The sequence below is a fragment of the Agrilus planipennis genome, unplaced genomic scaffold (assembly GCF_000699045.2).
Source record: "Agrilus planipennis isolate EAB-ADULT unplaced genomic scaffold, Apla_2.0 scaffold38, whole genome shotgun sequence".
Lineage (NCBI taxonomy): Eukaryota > Metazoa > Arthropoda > Insecta > Coleoptera > Buprestidae > Agrilus > Agrilus planipennis.
The window spans coordinates 36580-57338 of NW_020438882.1; the positions used below are offsets into that span (position 1 = coordinate 36580).

The 20759-nt window shown below is 33.6% G+C and overlaps 1 protein-coding gene and 2 long non-coding RNA genes across 5 annotated transcripts in view; 2 read left to right on the top strand and 1 right to left on the bottom strand.

The window, feature by feature from the left end:
• Positions 1–5311: 5311 nt before the first annotated feature.
• Positions 5312–20759, top strand: part of LOC108745191 (RNA-binding protein Musashi homolog Rbp6-like) — a gene marked incomplete at its 5' end in the record, with an annotated part of 72201 nt that continues 56753 nt past the window's right edge. Inside the window, 2 exons of the mRNA XM_018481315.2 lie at positions 5312–5389; positions 8352–8400. Of these exons, the coding sequence (XP_018336817.1) occupies positions 5312–5389; positions 8352–8400 (127 nt within the window). The remainder of the gene's footprint in view (positions 5390–8351; positions 8401–20759) is intronic.
• On the top strand, positions 16461–18484 carry LOC108745236. Of its 2 annotated transcripts, none has more exons than XR_001939072.2 (3): positions 16461–16867; positions 16932–17152; positions 17334–18484. It is a non-coding gene; the product is annotated as an uncharacterized LOC108745236 (long non-coding RNA). The 2 variants fall into 2 exon arrangements; XR_001939071.2 differs by having other exon boundaries at positions 16462–16872.
• On the bottom strand, positions 18570–20267 carry LOC108745237. 2 transcript variants are annotated; one of them, XR_001939074.2, is made up of 4 exons: positions 19670–20267; positions 19419–19615; positions 19010–19323; positions 18570–18796 (listed from the first exon to the last, which is right to left on the bottom strand). It is a non-coding gene; the product is annotated as an uncharacterized LOC108745237 (long non-coding RNA). The 2 variants fall into 2 exon arrangements; XR_001939073.2 differs by having other exon boundaries at positions 18571–18796; positions 19010–19336.

The window sequence follows — 20759 nt, forward strand, 5'->3', positions numbered from 1 at the left end:
CGCAGAAAATATTTTCGGGGGGGAGTGTTTATAAATAAATATTAAAAAAATACTTTTTTATATAGAATCGCACTACACATCCTAATGTAATTTATTAAATTTTATGCCAAAATATTGATCATGAAAAAAACTTCTATCAATTCTTCAGTAGGACAGGACGGCCAGTGAATAGAACGAATATTGTACATAAATGGATAAATATGAATGCCTACACATAAAAGTACAGGTAATTAAAGGGAAACACCAGCTATTAGTGAGGGCGTGAGGGGTGAATGTAAAATTGGAATATTTAATACCACTTTTGCCAGCGTAGTCAGATCAGAAACTGAAATCTAAAAATTATTTATGTACATCTGTGTTAATACTCCTAGTCCCGTTGGATAGTTGTAATTTTTAATTGTTTTTTTTTTTAATGAAAAAAGCGATTCAAAAATACATGTTATTGTAATGCGTCACGTTATTATCATTATATGTTCTTGTTTGTGCCAAAGATGGAAAAGACTATTATTTGAAAATATTTCGAACAAGTATGTTACAAAAATTACTTTTGCTTTTAAAAAAATTTATATTTCATGGAAGCTACCTGTTTCTCACAAGACGAAAGTGAAAAAGAAAATAATTTATAATTTTCGAACTATTTCCCATGTGAGACAGAGATGTGCGTAAAAAGGAAGTTATATCTCGTGTTTCACATGGGACCCATAGAAACAAAAGGAATTGAAGAGCGTTGGGAAAGAGCTCCTCAAAGTATCGTGCGTTCTACTAAAGAGAATGAACTGAAACATTTGAGAAATTGGGATGTTTCCTTTTTATATGAAAGGCTTAGCTTTGAAAATTAGTCGAATGGTGCCAGCTTTACGATATATTCCACCTAATTTACGATAAGTAAGCCCTACCATATTTTTAAAGGGATAGTATTCAATAAAAATAAGAAAATTAATACCAGCTTAAAAGTTAAACATAAGTTGTCATCTTGTTGGAGAAGAAGTATCAATAGATAATTTTATTTTGGATGCTCTTCAATTTTCGGATACTTCTCTTTTTACCTTGCGCGTGTGATTTATCATTTCAAGTTCAAAGTTTATTCTGTTGATAATTAAAATAAAAGGTCTCACATGTCAATCATATAAAGGTTTAGCAAAATTTTAGATATTAAAATTGTAAATTGTAAGTTAAGTACGACTTGTACACTTTTACGAAATTATGATTATTTAAATAGGTGGCCCCTGACGATATGTACATTACTGACTGATGAAGATCAAACATTATATAATTTTGTTTTTATTTCTTCATTTACATAAATGAATTGCTTTATTTACGTTTGTCGATCGATTTGAATTGAAAATTTTATTTGAAATCGTTCAAATGGCCAGAGATAACGGTAACATTAACACGATTTTAACGAAATGGTTTACCGACAATGCCAAATTGCATTAATATTTATTGCCTTATTTATTGTAATCGACGTTCGGTCGGTTTTTGAAGAAAAAGTTTTGATTGTACTGTGACAAACACTCATTCGTAATTGAATGCGCCGGTAAATAAATGAATTATCGTTTACATGTGAAGTACATCATAAAACCGATAAATACATACATAAACATCAATACGGGCACATGCAGATGTATTTGTTTATCGGATAGAAATCGTGTACCATATATATATATGTCTATCTATATAGATATAGATGGTGGTGACAGTTAAACATTAAATCGTTTTATATTGTCGGCCAATAGCAGCGGACAACTTTATATTCGACTAATATAAATCCATAGAATTTACATGACATAAAGCGAACTTTATTTCCGGACGTGCCGAATAAAGTTTGGCACGTAATTCCGCCGCTGTGTACCATCGGAAAACGGCTAAATTACGTTCCGATATATACGAATACGCATGTTTTCGTTTTCATCATTTCGCCCTCTATTTCATTTCCCGTTAAATATGCCACATCACCGCCTACCATTGCCATCAACGACCCCCACGTTTATTTACGTATCAACTACACCGCAAACCTAGATTAATTTCTATTTCTCCAAAACGCATTCGAAACAACAAAAAAGAAACGAAGAATCAAAAGTTCCTTTCTGTTTCGTAATGCTTATATATAATCCAGGGCCACGCCGGAAGTTTTGCTCAGGTGATTAATGCCTTTCTTTGCCCTTGCAAATAAAGGGTTTGAATCAAAAACAGACATTAATTTCAATTTTAATAAATCGTCTTTATTTTTTGCAAGAATATGATTCCATTCATCATCATAAGGTCGTCAGTCCTAAGACTGGTTGGACACGCACCTCCACTCATTCATATCCTGAGCTAATCCTCGCATTTCCCTAAAACTAGAACAACCCACATCCTTAACTATTTGCGAACAGTAATCTAATCCAAGTCTACCTCTATCCCTCCTAACTCCTGTCTCTAATATGTCTCTGACTAGACCTTCATGCCTGAGAAGGTGTCCTACCAACCTATCTCGCCTACTTTTGATTGACTTCCATAGAAGTTCTCTGTTCTCCTATTCTTTCTGATACCTATTCATTTCTAACCTTCTCTATTCACGATATCCTCCTCATTCGCCTGTAACACCACATTTGGAACGCTTCTAACCTTTTCTTTTCCTTCGCGTCCACTGTCCTTGTTTCGCACCCGTACAGCGCCGCGCTCCAAACATACACTTTTAAGAATCTTTTTCGAATTTCTAAATTAACCGTTCGCGAGCATAGAAATGACTTCTTGTTATTGAAGACTCGACCTTGCGCTATCCTCTGCTTTATATCCTTACTACTCCTTCCGTCCTGACTTATCTGACTTCCTAGATACCTAAAATCGGCCACTTCTTCTAATTTTTCGTCTCCTAGCTTTATATTTGCTCTTTCCCTATTTTTTCATCCATAACCTACTTTATATCGCAGGTACATGGCACATTTTTGTACATAGTACAGTATATATTTATCATTGAATGCTGTCTTCATATTAAGGTATATACATACTTTAATAGTAATTAAATTTTAAGTGAAATGGATTAATTTAGAATTCTCTGTAGTAACGGTATCTATGATAGGTACTAAGTAGACATTAAGCTTTCCGGATTTCATATTTGCTGGTTGATTTCCCAAGATAAACGTCTCCAGGACGATTACTATGTTACAATTAAGGTCTCCCTTTGGGTATCCAGTATGAGTAATAATAGGGCTTGTAGATATCCTGTATCCCTTATGGGAGGTTCGTCAAGAAATAGCAAGAATTTAATTTTTAACTCTCGAACGATCGACCAGCGTGACCCAGCCAGGAGGGCAACGGATTGATAGATGTATCCGCGACGGCGTGGCATTATCAAAATTGCTTTATGGCAAACTTCGTTATCCTCATCCTGACGAATTCCGTTGTGGTGTATGGTATAAAATTGTGGCTGCGGCCTCAAAGGTCTTCGAATTGGGTTAACGTATCGCTTGGAAAACGATACTGAAATCCGTTTAAAGAAACGTCGCGAACGTCAAACGATATTTTTCCCTTCCTTAGTTGAACGAACGAGATTTGTACAACAGAAATAAAAGTATTTTGGTTCAGGGAGATAGATAATGTGAAGTATACATTGCTTCAGTTTTCAAATAAATATCAAATCAGGAAAACTGAGTGGGGTTAAAGGAACTGTGGGACTTCAAGTTGTAATTTATAAGCGAAGAAAAAGCTGTGAATTGTATGCTTCGTTTAGTTTCTGTAGCGATGTGACCTTTAGTATGATCGCCGCAAAGTAGAAAAGAACAGCACTAGGCCAGAAAAGGAAGGAGACAACTCTCGGCCAAACTCTTAACCCGTGAGGAGCGTGTAATCCGTACAGTACTGCACGGAAAAATTAACCATTTTATCCGCTACAATTGCATTGCTCAAATGTGCTGTTATTGGTACCAATGACTACTGAAATTTCAACGAGATGTTTACTTATATTTGAAGACATATTAAAGGCTTTAACGCTTGTTTTCGACTCGCACGACTATTCATGATTGAACAAAACTTTTGGCAGGTACTGTATGAAGAAGTATGTTTAATTAACAAGAGTCGAGAGTATAATGAGTTTTTTTCTCCCTACCTACGTTTTTGCCAGCGTGCATCCAAGACATTGGAAGGCGCACATCGCTACAGAAAGTTAACGAAGTATAAATAAATTGTAAAATATTTTCTTTAGGTTTAATATAAACCAGTTGTGTATCGCATTGGGTTGGAGCTCAAAATATCAGGAATGAATAACAATAGTAAACAGTGCGGTGAATAAAAAAAGAATGTAGGAAAGGCATAATAGAACAATAATGCTTTTTTTAATAGTTTCCATCGATATCAATGGCGGCTAAGGGTGGGTGATCCACAGAAGGGGTGCGCAATTTTAAAATTAGTATTAGATTTAATAAAGAAACGCTTATCCAAGTTTTATTGGGATTATTACACTTTACTTTTTAATTCACCCATTTTTGTGATAAATGCCCAGTTCGAATTTTCGTACCATTCACAACTTGTGCAGTTATGAGAAACGATGTACCATTGAAGAAGGTCGAAATACTTCCTCATCTTCACTGTGATGTTAACGTTTGAATAGAACACAGTACTAACTATATCACTGTTTTAGTCTTTTGCAGGCGGTCATAAATCAACTTATATACAAGGACTGATCAATAGATTTACTGTAGTTTGTAGGTACGGAATTTTTTTTTTCACATTTGTTATCTATCTATGACTTTGATAATGATTACTTAACAATATTTATGTTAACTTTCACACTCATCCGCTGCTTCATTTGTTTTGTTTCAAAATCCAAAGGGGTGCAATTGCATACTTGCTCTTTTCCAAGAGCCGCCACTGATCGACGTAGTGATAGTGAAAAGGTTCATATGTGGAACATACATTTATCAATCCCATTCTCTGACGCCTGGTAGGTACTTAATTGAAGTGAATTTAACAGTAGGTACACGAGATCAAACTTCATATTTCTTTCCAAATGGACAATCGATCATTCAACGAATAGAGAGCGCACGTTCCTACGGAAGTTTCAATGTGGAACTTTTGTAAAGTTCATTCGGTGAAATACATTGTGCAAATTTATTGATGGATCTTTGTCGACACACCAACCGATGGATGCGGTAACATCACCGGAAATGGAACGTTGTGCAACTGTTAACGTTGCCTGTGCCTCGATGTGTCGATCCGGTGTACGTAGGGTAGTAGTGGGTAGTCTTGTGTCGTGCATCAAAATAGTGCGGCAGACGAATGGAAGTTTTATCGATAAGGGACCACCACCAGTGTCCCGGGAGCAATTTCATAGACATCCACAAGAAGACGTGCATTAGCAAGAGCGGCTTTACGACACCTTCGAGAAATAGTAGCTCGCGCGGCGCTCAAGGTAAATAAACTATTAAAACTTTTAGTTCGAATCGAACTGAATCTTCTTTCGGTGAATGGAGAGGAATGAAAAAAAGTTAGGAAACGAAAGAAAGAAATCTTTAGATGGATGTAAGGGTTTCTATTCTTCAACCAGTTCGAGCACGCTATTGCTTTCCGAATGGCCGATTCGTTCTTTTCTCTTCTCGCCTAATCGAACGTGTAACGGCGAACTTCTTCGCGAAGAATTTTCCAGCCTCCGTTTGCACTTTATCGCCGCCAATGCGAACCAATTTGCTCGTTGTTATCTGCGTATTACCTCCCTTTTACGGAATTGGAATTATTTCTATCAACCTCAGACCGACTGAATTCAACAGTATCTAAATCTTTCTCATCTTTATACCACCGATCTCACAGAAAAAAAAAAACCTATTGAACAATCTTCCGGGAACGGAATTGCTATTCTAACCAAAATTCCTCCAAAATATTATTTTCAGAAACCGAATACTGATAATAAAAGGTGTACAAAGCATAAATAAAAGTTAAAAAGTTTTTTTTTGTGGTAGTCGCATTAACCTGTGCAAACAGTATATATGTACATGTCTAAATAAAAGTAGACGTCTGTCTGTATGTTTCACTTTATAGCCAAAACATACCCATCGCAGACCATCGGTGTCTGTATGTCTCCCGTTGCGCACTATGGTGGTTGTATATTGGTAGCTGTGGTGGTTAGAAATGGATGACGTAGGGTATTTTTATATTTTGACCAATGTTTGGTGAGTACATGTGGGTTCGCGGGTCGACTACCAGACACCAAAAACCAATTTAGAATACGTAAGAGTGTCATTGAATGTTTCTAGCGTTGATTTTAGCTATAGAATGATCTCTAGAACTTTTCGAAATGGTCAAGTTCCTTTCTGTGAGTTATATCTATATCAGTAAACTTTCTTATAATTTAATCAGTACTTTAAATAAAAAATGTTTGGAATGGACGATATTTCTCCAATCTAGGTGGGATCACCTGCACTAGAATGCTCTTGATTGTTTCTTTTTTCGAATTTCACTGGAACTAGAAATGCCCTCAGCTACAATTTTTGAGAATGAACTAGATTGGAAGATCGAGGACATTCTGAGATGTTCGAGAATCAATGTGTTTGGAATGACTTCTAACACTATATTATTAAGATTAACACATTATATTTATTTCGACCAGGGTTCTGAAAGCTGTTTGATATCTTCTATAATGTTCAATATTTGTTCTGTTTGGTGTGTGTGATGGTTTGTTTCCAGTGTCTATATGAGAACATTAACACAATTGAGCGTTGTAGTCAGCTAGTTGAGAATAATTTTTTTCTGCTTTTCAACTAGAGAAATCAAAACGAATGTTACCTATATGTCGGATAATAGATTCTAACAATAGAATTTAATCACAAAAATATCTCTTGCTGTGCGTTCGCCAAGTGAATCTGAATTCAGGGGATTGTTACGTCTATTGGTCTATTCATCCGTAAGATGTTCTTGTGCACATAGTAACGTTCCCTCTCACTGTCTCTCTCCCTCTTCCCATGTACCTACGTTAATCTAAAAGTAACGTTTCCGTTCGAATCTTTCCGCTCTGAAAAGTTCTATTAGAGAACTGATATCGACCGAAAGAAAAAGCTTAAAGAGAGGCGCATATGTACCTACTTTTCATCCTGTTTCACGTGACATTGTAATTACCTTTTGTTCTCTATCGCACATAGGAAAATGAATATGAAATTTAAATGTTTTAGAAAATGAAACGAATACTGTTTTTCTGTTACATGCTTCCAGCGTTCGATTTTTATGTTTGTAAAGAAAATTTGTGCGGCTATCTCCTTTAATAATAGCACGTTCTGAAATTAGTTAATAAAAATAAAGGATGAATTGGAATTTTTAATTAGAAATTACGATGTTTGATTTGTTGGGATCACTAGTCGAACATACATACAGAGAGAATGTGGCAGTGGCTGTAATGCGACTGCGTTTAATGTCTGTTGATATTTTTGTTAGAACGAAATGGAAAGGAAATTCTTGTATTCCCTATTTCTTCAGAAACGACATTAGGGGAGACCGGGGATGGTTGACTATAGGGGTAGGTAGACTAACTACCGAAAACTCGTCGACAGTGTAGGTATGAACTATGTCATCTGATCATAGCGAAGCATTACATTAATACTCCGAGGGATTTTATTTTACAAATAAAAAATTTTAAATCAACTATGAAACATTACTATCATATTACTTGTGACAATTGATTGTAATTGCTTCAAAGCAGTGTATTTAATTGTGAAACAATTATCTGCACATTTCACTCGTTTTAATCGTGTAATTTATTAAAATTAAATTATTGTCTCAAACAACAGTACGTACAAAAAATGAACATATTTTTAAAGGGGAGTCTTCTTTATTTATAAATTCTGTATTTTGAGTACTTAGTTAATTAATCAGTTTATGTAAAATTGTATTTTTTATTCTCTCCAACAGGGGAAAGTTTGGCACATCTCTATGTGGTTGTAGGTACTTATCATTAAATAAATTTTTTATTGATACATTTGCATAATCAAGCACTCCAAGTGGGTAGATATGGCATGGCATTATACCTAAGTGGCAGAATTGATTACAAAATTGCACGATACCATGAATTTAACCAAATCACAACTATTCCACCTGTCAATTTGGTTTAATACACATAAAATTCACCTATTTAGTATAAAAATCGACTCTCACTTATTTCACTATAAAATAACGGGCGCAACAGAACCACCCTAACATAAAATACTGCGCCATCCTATCCCTGTCGTCGGCATTAAACGTCGAATCGATCATGCCCATTTATTTATTCATGCAAAAGCAAGTTATATGAATGTTAATGAAAACCACTCGATTTTAATGTGTTTTATTGTTTTTTTGTTCATGTCGAGTTAACCTATAACTACGATTAAGTTACTTTCATTTTGTTTCAGATAGAAGACGCTATGCTAATGTTCGACAAACAAACGAATCGGCATCGAGGTAAGTTTTCAGTTGCTTCAATCAGTAATAATAAAGAAAATTAATAAAAGCTTTTTACATCCATCTTTTCTGAATCATCCTGCATTCCTGTTACAAGTTATAAACACAGAAGTCCTTCGATAGAATTTTGAGAAGTTGTATTATTTAATATAAAACATTTTCAATTAGGTTAAACTTCCGGAATTCCGAAAATACGTTTTAAATATAACACATTGTATTTTATTGTATCATTAAAATTCTAGGTTGATTTAAAGGTAAGTTAAAGGTTTCGACAATAATTTTGTACCTTCTATAATAATGCACCTTTTGCTGATTTGATAATTAAAAATCACTAAAATTGATGGTAATTTATATGAACCATTGATATTTACTTACGAGTGAATGAGAGATGTACACATTAGAAATGATTCAGAATAAAAATCGCCATTCGAATTTGTAAAAAGATCTAAGTTTTATGAAGGAGTATATTAACTTTCAGAAAATTGGTAAAGATTTATAGAATACCCGTTTTATTTCATAACGAGCCGCTACTGGATCAAAGTATTATTCGACCGTTTGGTATAAAAAGAATGGCTTACACTTGTTTGTAGATTAATCTATCCATTGTAAGCAGCTTCGTGAAAATCAGTAGCGCTAGTAGGTAGTAGTGGAACTTCGACAATTTGGACTCTTCGAATGTCGATCGGGTTCACGATTCGAACATTAATTTTTCCGATCGACCTCATTCGAAAGCGATTTAGAATTGTTGTTGCCGTTACGCGTCTCTCTGTTCAGTGTTATAGAGAGAAAGAAAGCACGTTTCGAGCTTTTTTGTTTTTTCCACGTCGCACAGGCAGCGCGACGGCAGTGCCAGCGTGGTACCGACTGATGCAGATAAATGACTCCAACAAATATAAATTTTCATTATATACAGAATATTTTCGCTTGTTATTAATTAATCATTCCGCGCTCAACTGAAGCATTGTATCATTTATCATCGGTTTGAACGGTGGCTGTTGACGTTGAGCTTGATCCTTGCCGAAAATGTGCCGGTTACCGTTACACCGGAGCGTTTAGGGAAGTTACCGCCGCCATGCCGCGCCTCCTTCGACCTTTTTCTTCTCACGAAAATGCTAAGAATGCCCTAATCAAGATTACACGTTTGATAAGGGTTTGCTTCCTTCTGTATCTTACATAATCCCCACGGACGTGAAGTATTTGTTCGTTGCTGGTCTTTATCAATCGATCGATCTCCATATACACCTAAATGTTTATTTACGAAAAAGTATAATTTATTGTATTCGTTATAGAAATTGTTACGGGTTTGTTAGGTATATATTTTATTAAAAATGCAAACACGGAGGCTTTAGTGACTTAATTTTTTCTTCGTTTTTTCCTGCATATATACAATAAATCGAACTAAAAGCAGGAATGCAATAAGTAACGATTCTATCTGTTTTAATGTTTTAGCAATCTCGTCCATATCTACAAATTAAATCTGTTCTTAAAATAAAAAGCAGAGAAGTCAGTTAAGTCAGGACGGAAGGAGTAGTAGGGATATAAAGCAGAGGATAAATTCGATAAAAAGAAGTCACTTCTATGTTCGCGAACGATTAATTTAGAAATTCGGAAAAGGTTGTTAAAGGTGTATGTTTGGAGCGCGGCGCTGTACGGGTGCGAAACATGGACGGTGGGCGCGGCGGAAAAGAAAATGTTAGAAACGTTCGAAATGTGGTGTGTTACAGGCGAATGATGAGGATACCGTGGATAGAGAATGTTAGAAATGAAGAGGTATTAGAAAGAATAAGAGAACAGAGGACTGTATGGAAGTCAATAAGAAAAAGGCGACATACGTTAGTAGGACACCTTCTCAGGCAATGAAGGTCTAGTCAGAGACATATTAGAGGCAGAAACAGGAGTTAGGAGAAGTAGAGGTAGACCTAGATTTCATTACTGTTCACAAAATGTTAAGAATGTGGGATATTCTAGTTTTAGGGAAATACGAAGATTAGCTCATGATAGGAAAGAGTGGAGGTACGTGTCCAACCAGTTTTAGAACTGACGACCTTATGAAGATGATGTAGATTTAGCCGAACGGTTAAACATTTTTCAAAAGGTTGTGTCACCAAAATTATATTTTATTTAACACTTCCTCTTAGCTTATCTGTCTTGCGTACTACAGTCAGATCTTATCAAATTTTCCAAATCCATTAAGTAAAATATATACCTATTCTGTAATTATATTTAAAATTATAAATAAACTGAAATGGGTGAGTGCTCTTTTGACCTATTCAACGTAGGTATTATATGGTGGGTAAAACGGTACAGCTTGTTCAGACGTCCTCATCATCGGTAGGGATGGTCGTTTCAAAATGCGACCACCAGCAGTGGCAACGTCATCGACAACAACGAGACCGCGGTCCCAACTGTTCGAATGTTTTTATAATTGCCAATTGCAGACGACAAAACATCAGTCAATCATGTCAGTTTAAATGACATCATTCGGGCACTAATGGAATATCGATTCGCGCGCGCGGCAGATTTAATTTTATTGCCTACGTATTGTTTATGACAAGGAGGCACAATATCGATCAAATACCTACACGAACGGGGCATCAAATCTGGCGGCGGCGGGCGCGCACCACCATCGCCATCAGTACATCCAACAGCAGCAACAGTGAGAAAGCTCGCTTACGAACCTCGGCGCGCTGTGTATGGGGCGACGGCGACGCGTCACATCGCGACGAGACGCGACGCTACCTACTTGCCGGGTCTGTCTGTATATTTACATATATATACATGTATTCGTGCATGTGTGTATGTGTATGAATGCATTTTCGTTCCAGGCCGAACGGGGGAAACTTTTCAAACAACTTCTCAACCGAGTATGACGGGGCATTTCTCTCGTGAATTATGCGACGGTGAACCCGTCCGAAAGGATATTTATTCGAAGACGTGACACGTGTATACCCTGTCGCACGAACATCGTATCGCATCGCTTTCACAGGGACAGCTTTCCTACTTCTATTACATTTTGTATTGCTCTCGCCCCCCTCCCCCCCGAAAGTCTACAGGAAGCCTTGTAGTTAACGTTTTTGCTGACGGGCGAAAACTATTTCGCACAACTTCCAATTCTGTTTAAGTATGCAATTATGAACACCGTATTAGTAGGAGAGTAAATTACGGAGGAAATGGCTACGAAATCGTCTTGGAATTACTTGAAGTACGTAATACTTGAGTGAATATTCAAGCGTAACTCATTTACATTTATACATTCTATTAACAAATCGTAGATGGTCTCGTTTAAATGTTTGTATTTTTACATAATAAATTGGAATTAATTGCACTGATAGACAAATTACATTTTGGGAAAACTTCCCCACCCAATATAACAATGTAACTCAACAATGTTTATTTTATATAATTTTTCACCCGGGACGTCGCTCGTGTTGATATTCTAAATACGTGTCAAATGTCTTCGAAAATACAATAATTTGATAAATAGTCTTTACCAAAATCATCAAGACAAAACTAAAGTTGTAATTTTCTAGGTTAAACATACACTTTGCGTAGAATTATAGTAAATATTCTCCTTCTTTATCGAGATGAAAAGAAAATTTTCTGTCCCTTGGAAACAGATAAAAGGTACCCTATGTTTTTTTTGTACCCCTGAAAATGTATGTATGTACAAAACTTGATAATCGATTGAGTAGTTAAGACGTGAAAAGGTAATAAACAAGCAAACTCACATTTGTATTTATAATATTAGTTGGGATTATTAGACATCTTCGACGATTTATGAAAAAGAAATCCTTTTTCCAATTTCTGTTAATTTTATTACTACAGACAAGTATCGATTACGTGTTAATAATTCTCTTCAGTGCAAATATCGACTTGAAGTTTGTTTTTCCCAGAATATTAGTTTTGATATTTATGCAAACTGGTTAGGATGACTCTAGGGGCTGCAACTAGGGTTGCCACCTTTTCAGGCTTTACATAAAGTATTTCTCGACTAAAAGGTAAAAAAAGAAAGTACTCAGCATAAAGTTAAATAAAATATTTTGTTTTTAAAAACATATTTTTTGTTACACCTAGCAGCCAGTAACAAATTGCTGTAGCTCTTAAATACATTAATAGCCTCTAAACATGGTAAACAAAGATTTAAGTAAACTAAAAGTTCATTTTTAATTAGTTTTAATGAAGCTTTATTCCTGTTGTCCCACCACTTTGCGTTCATAACAAAGAATACTCTTTTTGTAAATGCTGAAGTGGCCGGAACGGACAGCAAAAGTGACACTACCTTGAACAGATTTGGGAAATCAGGTAAATATGGCTTGCCATTTTTGTGTGCAATATTATTGATGTAAAAGTACTCTGAATTTCGAATAATCGCTTACAAAATTACGACGTTTACTTAATGCCTTAAATAAAGTATTTTAGCGTACTTTATGTGTCTTGTAAAGTATAACATACGCACAGTCGAAATAGAGTACAATACTTTATAATAAAGTACGGGTGGCAACCCTAGCTGCAACATTATAGTTGTAATCATGCTGTCGTCTTTAATGCAACCTCGAAATTGAGATATAAAATAAGCCGGACAGAAGGAACCCGTCCAAGTCCATTACTGCTGCTTTAATTGCGATCCCACTAGATATACGATTACTTTACCTAAAACCCATGCAGAAACACTTTATATAGCGCCAAAAGTGCAATTGCATTGGCCCTTAACAAGGAAAAAGCCACGGACGAAGTGCATAAGTGCAGAATAAAGAAGAATACATACCTATCAAGAGAGAGCGAGAAAGACAAAGTTGTTCCTTCGACCGTGTCACCGTTTCCGAAAACATTAGCTTCGCCTTAATGGGTTGCCTCCAGGAAGTGGCGTTCGTTCATCCGTATAAATGCTCTCAAATTTATGTTTGGGAACGAATAGTTCGTCGTCGATGATTTTGTTCGGGTCAATAATTCAACGAATAACCAAAAATGAACTCTCGTGTTATCGGAAAGTCGATCGATCATAAGGTACATAGTTGTATTTATCGATTAAAAATTTCGTGCTTAATTATTCAAATCGTATCTAGGCTTGTAAAAAACTGTTGTAAAATGAACTGTAAATTTACTTTCCCAGCCTCAGATATGACACTTTAAAAAAATTTTTCTAAATTTCTTCCATAAAAGTTCGACGAGACCTTTTCTTGCCAATAAAAGCTTAATTATTCGTTGTGGGAGTCTTTTTATTGTCTGTATTTAAGCAAATAACACAGGTCTGCGATAAAAAAGTTTTTTGTATAAATTTATCTTAAGCATGTAAATATTGGTCTATAATTTGCAAATATAAACTTTGTTTTAACGTATCACGTCACATTTTTTTTGTATGTAGATTAATATATTTATGTATATATAAAGCTCTTTGAGTCGGCAAATTTATTTGTTTTTTCACAAAATTCATATTATAGCTTATATTTCTATTTAATACTCTCTGACTGAGCATTATATTGTCTTTTACTTTATTTTAGATAGTCTGAAAGTACCTAACTATAGTCATTTACACCGCCTGATGAAAAATAAACAGTTTATAGCGCGCCATTATTGAGAGAGAATATTAACGTGTAATAAAAGATTGTGTTTCATTTATCTTTAACTATGGCTTCTCGGAGTTGTTAAAACAATTCAAATATAATTTTTTTACATTTGCAGACAATATACAATAGTTAAGCAAAGATTGAATATAACAAACTTTGTAAAAAATGTTTATTAAGCTTACTTAAAAACGAAGTTGTGTCAACAAGATAAACACAGGGTTAGGATAAAATATGCCGGTTATGTATTGAAGTGTTAAGACAGTGGACTTATGGTAAATCAAAATCATTGTTATTCGGTATTTCTACGTTCAAATTAGAATGCAATTGGAAGTCGGAGTGAAAAATGTCAATTAATAAGAGTTTGAATGATCCCGAAAAAGTATTGCTTCCACCACTTTACTTTAAACTTGGTTTGATCAAACAGTTTGTAAAGGCATTTCGAATTAACCAACGGTGATTATTTCATGTTTAGATATCGAGGTCATGATCTACATAGGTTTTAAACATATAAAAAAATCGTAAGGACACAAAAAATTACTTTTTAAGAAAAAAGTCAATTCAAAAATCAGTTTTTTTTGTTTATTTTCGATTTTTCCATGCTTTAATATTGTCGGAGGTAACTTTAACTAACACCATAAAAACATAAAAACACTGGTTATCGAATATTTTTTCGTCGTACTCATTACGTGGCAAGGGTTCAAATGGAAATGTGTTCTCTGAGCATTTATGGGTTAATGTGACGTGATATAAATCATAGACATATCGTTTTCTATTACTTTTAAGGCAATTACGACAAATATTAACAATTTAAGAAAAAACCTTTTCAAAAAAAAAAAAAATTCGCAGACCTGTGTAATTGTATTTATTGTTAGATAACGTTAAGTCAGTTAAGATATTGAACAAAAAACATTTTGGCATCAGTTTATTCGAGAAAATCCGGTCTAGCAGCCAAATTACGACTAAATAGGGAGAAGTAAATAAGGCACACGAATGATTTAATGACTCGTCTTCGATAATTCGTTCCCCAAAAGGCTTATTTAATTAGGGATAGGATGCGATTAAAGTGAAACGGTTTTGCTCGGGTTTAAGTGCAAAACCCATTTATCAGGCAAGTTCGCCAGGCATCGCACTCTCTACTACGTATGTGCCTATATATACATATAATACGCGCACTTAACACCGCGGTGTCTAAGCATTTATCCGGCGGCTTATTCGTTTTGTATAATCCCTCTGGAAAGGAGCAGTTGGGTTGTAAAATTACTACCGATAATTCCGAAACATTCGGTAATCGTACAATTATTGTAATAAAGAATTTTTTTATTGCTACGTACGAGTAAATTAGTCATTGCAATAACGAGCTCAAAAAATTAGTCAGATACGAGCTTGAAAGTTTCATAGGCGAAACGTTAAATTTGATTTTCAATTAAATAAAATATTTATCCCTTAATATTCGCTCCGACTTCAATTTATTTGAAAATTAAAGGGATACCGTATGAAATGTTTCTCCTGAATTCAGGGATGAAAGCACAACAGTTCCTCCCTGGTAAAAAATCACATTTACTTCTAATTTATTATGATCATAATCGTCAGCACAGGATCGTCAGTCCTAAGACTGGTTGAACACGTACCTCCACTTTTTCCTATCTTGATCTAATCCCACTAGTTCATATAACTCAATATAAATCATTTGAAGATAGTTTAAAGATATTTACATATATTTAATTCAAAACATTTTCATTTATCTTGTGTAATGGATTTTTTGAAACTCAAATATTTCCTAAAACATGTCGTTTACTTACTATTTTCGTAATGCCATTTTCTAACATTTTTGCGTTTGATTTAATATTGAAACTCAATTTTGTTCGGCAAAGAGTTTTCTAACGAATAAGTTTTGAATGAATTATTAAGAAATAAATGCTCTTTCAGCTGTCGTTATTAAAAACTTTACAGAGTATTTAGATTCCTAACAGAAAACGTTAAATAAACGAAAGGTAATTCGCTTTCCGGATAGATTAAATAAATGAATGAAAACTCAAATTAGTTTTTCAATCTACTTGTTCTTGTCTCTTGCCGTAATACCTATCTCTAGTATTTTAACTCCCTGTCTTCGTAACATCCTGTTCCGTAGTTCGTGGGAAGTTTTATAATGCATAGTTGAAATTAACTACCTCAGGAAAGTGCAATTTTATCTTCACAATACTTAACCAATCCTGTGTTGTACCTGGACGGAAACTATATGTTCGAAAGATAATAAAACAACGATTAGAATTACTCATAAGTGTAGGTTAATTACCTTAAACATTTCCTACTAATCTAGTGCTAATTAATTTATTAATAACAAAAAAGAATTAAAAACATCGATTTAACACTAATAAACGGTTTAAAAGCATACTTATTTTGTTATATACTTAACTAACAATAGATATATATGCATCTTTAATAAATTTCTTAAAGTTTAATGAAAACCGCATTAAAGTTGATTAAAAATTAAGAAAGTTATTCTATTTAGAAGTTTTGTTTCCATTGATACACACCTGTCTATTGTGAATCAATGAATGTGTTTATTTACACATTCCAATGCGGAATCCCCGTAGTAGTAGCAGGTGTTATTTGACCTAGTTTGTAGTGATTCCAAAATGGCCGTGCAGGCAACAACCAATCAGATGTCAGTGTTGCTTTAATAACATTGAGCTTTGCATTCATGAGTTAGTCACGCGCGCAGCGTTGGTCATGTACTTCGCTCTACCAATCTTTAAATTATTATTACGTAAATTTTTAAAAATTGCTAAAAATTAATTTAAATTATTTATTTTGAGTTTAGTATGTATTGTAGTCAATTTTGTCTGTTCAATATTTTATAAAGCAACTTATTGGTTATATTATTTAATAAGCTGTTGAATGAAGTTAGGTTATGTTATGTTTTTTCTCAAAATTATGCTTTTGGACTTATTTTTTATCTTTTTCCAGGCGGCCTTCAAAGATTCTTAGTGAGCATCGAATTGTTATTGTGAGGTCTGAAATTTTATATGATAAATACATCAGAAGAGACGTATAAGCTAAAAGAACTTGTCGATGTGGAAGTCAATGAACTGTAGAGAAGATGATAAAAAAGATGTGCAGGCAAAATTGAATTGCTATGATCTAGAATGGACAGAAAATTAGTTAGATACCTGATTATTTGATATCAGGTATGACCAAACTACAAACAAAAATAATGAACGAGAAATAAATTAAATACAAGTTCTACTCAGTTAATCATCTATTGATTTTTTTACATTATACAATTAGACTTTGTACTCTTTGTACCCAGTTTTCTATTCAAGAACCTCTATTTTATTTGATTACTTAAACGTAGATGTTTTGTTTTAGTGGATGATTTTTTCGGTGCAGTGCCATTTGAACTTCGAAAAGGTATTAATTGTGGTGTTGCCTTTAAAAACATAAAGGCGCCACATCGGTAATATTGGGGTAACATGCAGGGCATTAAGCGCTAATTAATTCTATCAAAACGACGGCGGTTGCTTGCTTGGTCTGGTATACGGTCTTGGGATTTGCAAATGCCAAGCGTCGAGGTATTTCCAAACTTTATGGATATTAGGGGATTTCGGATCGATTACTACTTTCCAAACAAGCATTGATATATGGGCCTTTTCTAACGTAATTGAAACCACGAAAACTGTTTTTCTCCCCGGAACATTTGCGACGTTTTCAAATTAAAAGGAATTGGGATACATACACCAAGAAATGTTTACAAAAGCAGAAAAAAGAAAAATGTCCAATATTCAGGAGTTTCAGAAAGGCAATTTCAACTTTTCTTTCTTTTTAACTTGAAATTATACAAGAAGAGGAATATCTTCTAAAGTTTACTTTAAAACACATGAAAACCAAATGTTCATACGTTTTGATTTAATTTGTTGCTTTTAAATTCTTTGTATCATATTAACTTCATAAACATTAAACGAATTGTAATAATAACCATTGACAATGGCAATTAATTTTTCCTTATTTTGAATGTTAGCAATTTAATGAAAATTTTAAGTAATAATTCTTCTCAAAATAATGTCTAGAATCCCAATTTGAAGGTAAATTGGTATATTAGTTTTACTGGAATAAGTAATAGTGTATTGTGTGTTTTAAAATTATTTTATTATTTATTTTTTAAACTAATTTGTTATATATAAACAAAAAATTAATAAGAAACTTAATACAAACCTAGTTTATTAATGGAATTTGTTTTTTAAAACGAATTGGAAAATTTAAAATAGTATTTATGACATTGCGTGACATGTAATTTACGTATTATTTTATAAATTACTATTTTAATAAACATTAGAAAACCCTTTTTAATGTAGAATAATGTGCTAAATTGAAATTTGGAAACATATTTGCAATTCAGTATTAGGTAAAATAAAATATGACAAACTAACTTCTTGCAAAATGTTTAAATCAAGTTTTGTAGTGTTATAAATTGTTTAAAAGCTTTTTATGATGTTAATGGATAAAGTTTTTGATTTTGATAAAGGTGCATTAATGAAAATTATTTGCAGTTATGTAATCTCTTTATTTAATAAATTTATTTTACAAATACTACTATTTTCATAAATTTACCAATGACATTAAAGAATTTATGAAGAGTATAACACAAAAATTTTAAAAATTAGTTATAAATCATTTTTGAAAGATATTCTGTTATAATTAGGTAAACATATGATGATATAAATTGTGGCGTAGTCTTCATGTTCTCTGGAGGTGTTCGTAATTCTCCAGATGCAATTAAAGCAAGACCAAATGTATGCTATGAGGCCAGAAATTGGTAATAGTATGTTGTTATGCTAAAAACATAAAAGTGTGTAAAAGCATGTATGGTAAACGTAAGGTATTATTCTGAATATGTGATTATTACAAAAAAATTTGAGCTTTCATATATTTGAAAGATATTGAAGCTACAGAAAGTCCAATATATTTTTACAATATCTGTAACAGACTTCTAATGGACATTAGTTCAATCTATTATATATAACATCTAAATAGTAAACATTACTTACTTTTAGTATCAATATTGTAATCAGTCGCAACTATCCATTGATTCATTAGCATAGTCACTCGATAATCCTTAAGATAAAGTACCTGTCGTTTTAAAGTGTAAACAATGTAAATGCTTTGCAATCTATTATATGCATATCCTGAACAGAAGCATCAAGCAGATAATCCATTAAGAGACCTCATATCCAATTCTACCACTGCCTTTCAAGCGTTCTGGCAAAATACCATGTAATAATGCCAAATCTCTAATTGAGACTATACTTTTTGATAATTTTGTTACGTTTATGTATTGCATTATATCTTCTCAGTGAAGGTTCTGAAGGAATCGTCTTTTTAAAGCAGCAATGTGGTTAGTTTTTATATAAGTATTAGGCAATTTCATATGGAAATTTGCACATAATCCATACTCACTGGCAAAACAGATCCTTTCTAAAAGATAAAGATGCAATAGTTGTATTGTTTCCATCAGTAAAAAAAGACTTAGTTTCGTTTTGCTAACTGGGAAAGGCTATCGTCACAGTCTTCACCATGTCTATTCATAGGGGTACATTTGATGCAGTTTACACAAACTTATAGGCAAAACACTTATTATAATGATGAGTTGGTACCTAAAAAAGGATGTTTTGTTAATTTTAATACATAAAAATCACCCAAAACACTACAATCACGGTAATTCCGATGTAGATGTTCACAACAACAATATAAACATAACCAAATAACCTCTAAACATGTTCGTTGTTTTTCTCGCATTATTAGTACATTGTTTCAAAAACTAAGAACACCAGTAGAATCGGATAATCATATTGTTTCAATCTGTGTTAATTATATGTGCTAATTACTGTTATTAAAGACGTTAAAATCGACCTTTTTCATCTTTTTGACATGCCCCGCCCCTTTATTTTGACTGCCGGAGCGTGATCAGAATGCCAACTTAAATTGCTCATCCAACCTCTAGTTTCAAAAATCCCTAGGTCCAAATTTCCCATGTAACTTATGCTCTCCTAATACAAAAATTCGAAAATTCAGAAATCGCGCAGTTTACCTTTTCCCGGCGCATCCACCAAAATTGAAAACTTTATTAAACGATTCTGAGGCTATTTTACAGCTATTATCGTACGTTCGTTATCTCTATAGTTAAATCTACAGTTTTTTCGTGAATTTGAGCCATTGGTTAATAAAATACAGGGTGTTAAAGATGTTTAAAAAAAGGGCCTTTTAATTTACCCGGCGCCTCCACCAGAATTGACAACCGTCTCAATTTTTGTCTGGTTGCGAGATTGTTTTTTTAAGTAAATGCAAAATCGTCTTTATTTTGGTATAGTTTCAAGGTCATTTCATTAAAAATGTTCTTTTCTTGTCCGCTGCAAAGTTATTTTCTGAATAATTCCACATTTGTACCACTTAAACTGAAAATCATCTAAATTTTGGTCCAGTTTCAAGGTCTTTTCATTAGAAAATGTCGTTTTCTTGCCTGTTTGTAAAATTATTTTCTAAATAATGCCACTAAAACTGAAAATCATCTTAATTTTTGTCTAGTTTCAAGGTCATTTCTTTAGAAAATGTCTTTTTCTTGCCTGTTTGTAAAATTATTTTCTAAATAATGCCACTAAAACTGAAAATCATCTTAATTTTTGTCTAGTTTCAAGGTCGTTTCTTTAGAAAATGTCTTTTTCTTGCCTGTTTGTAAAATTATTTTCTAAATAATGCCACTAAAACTGAGAATCGTCTTAATTTTGGTCCACTTTCAAGGCC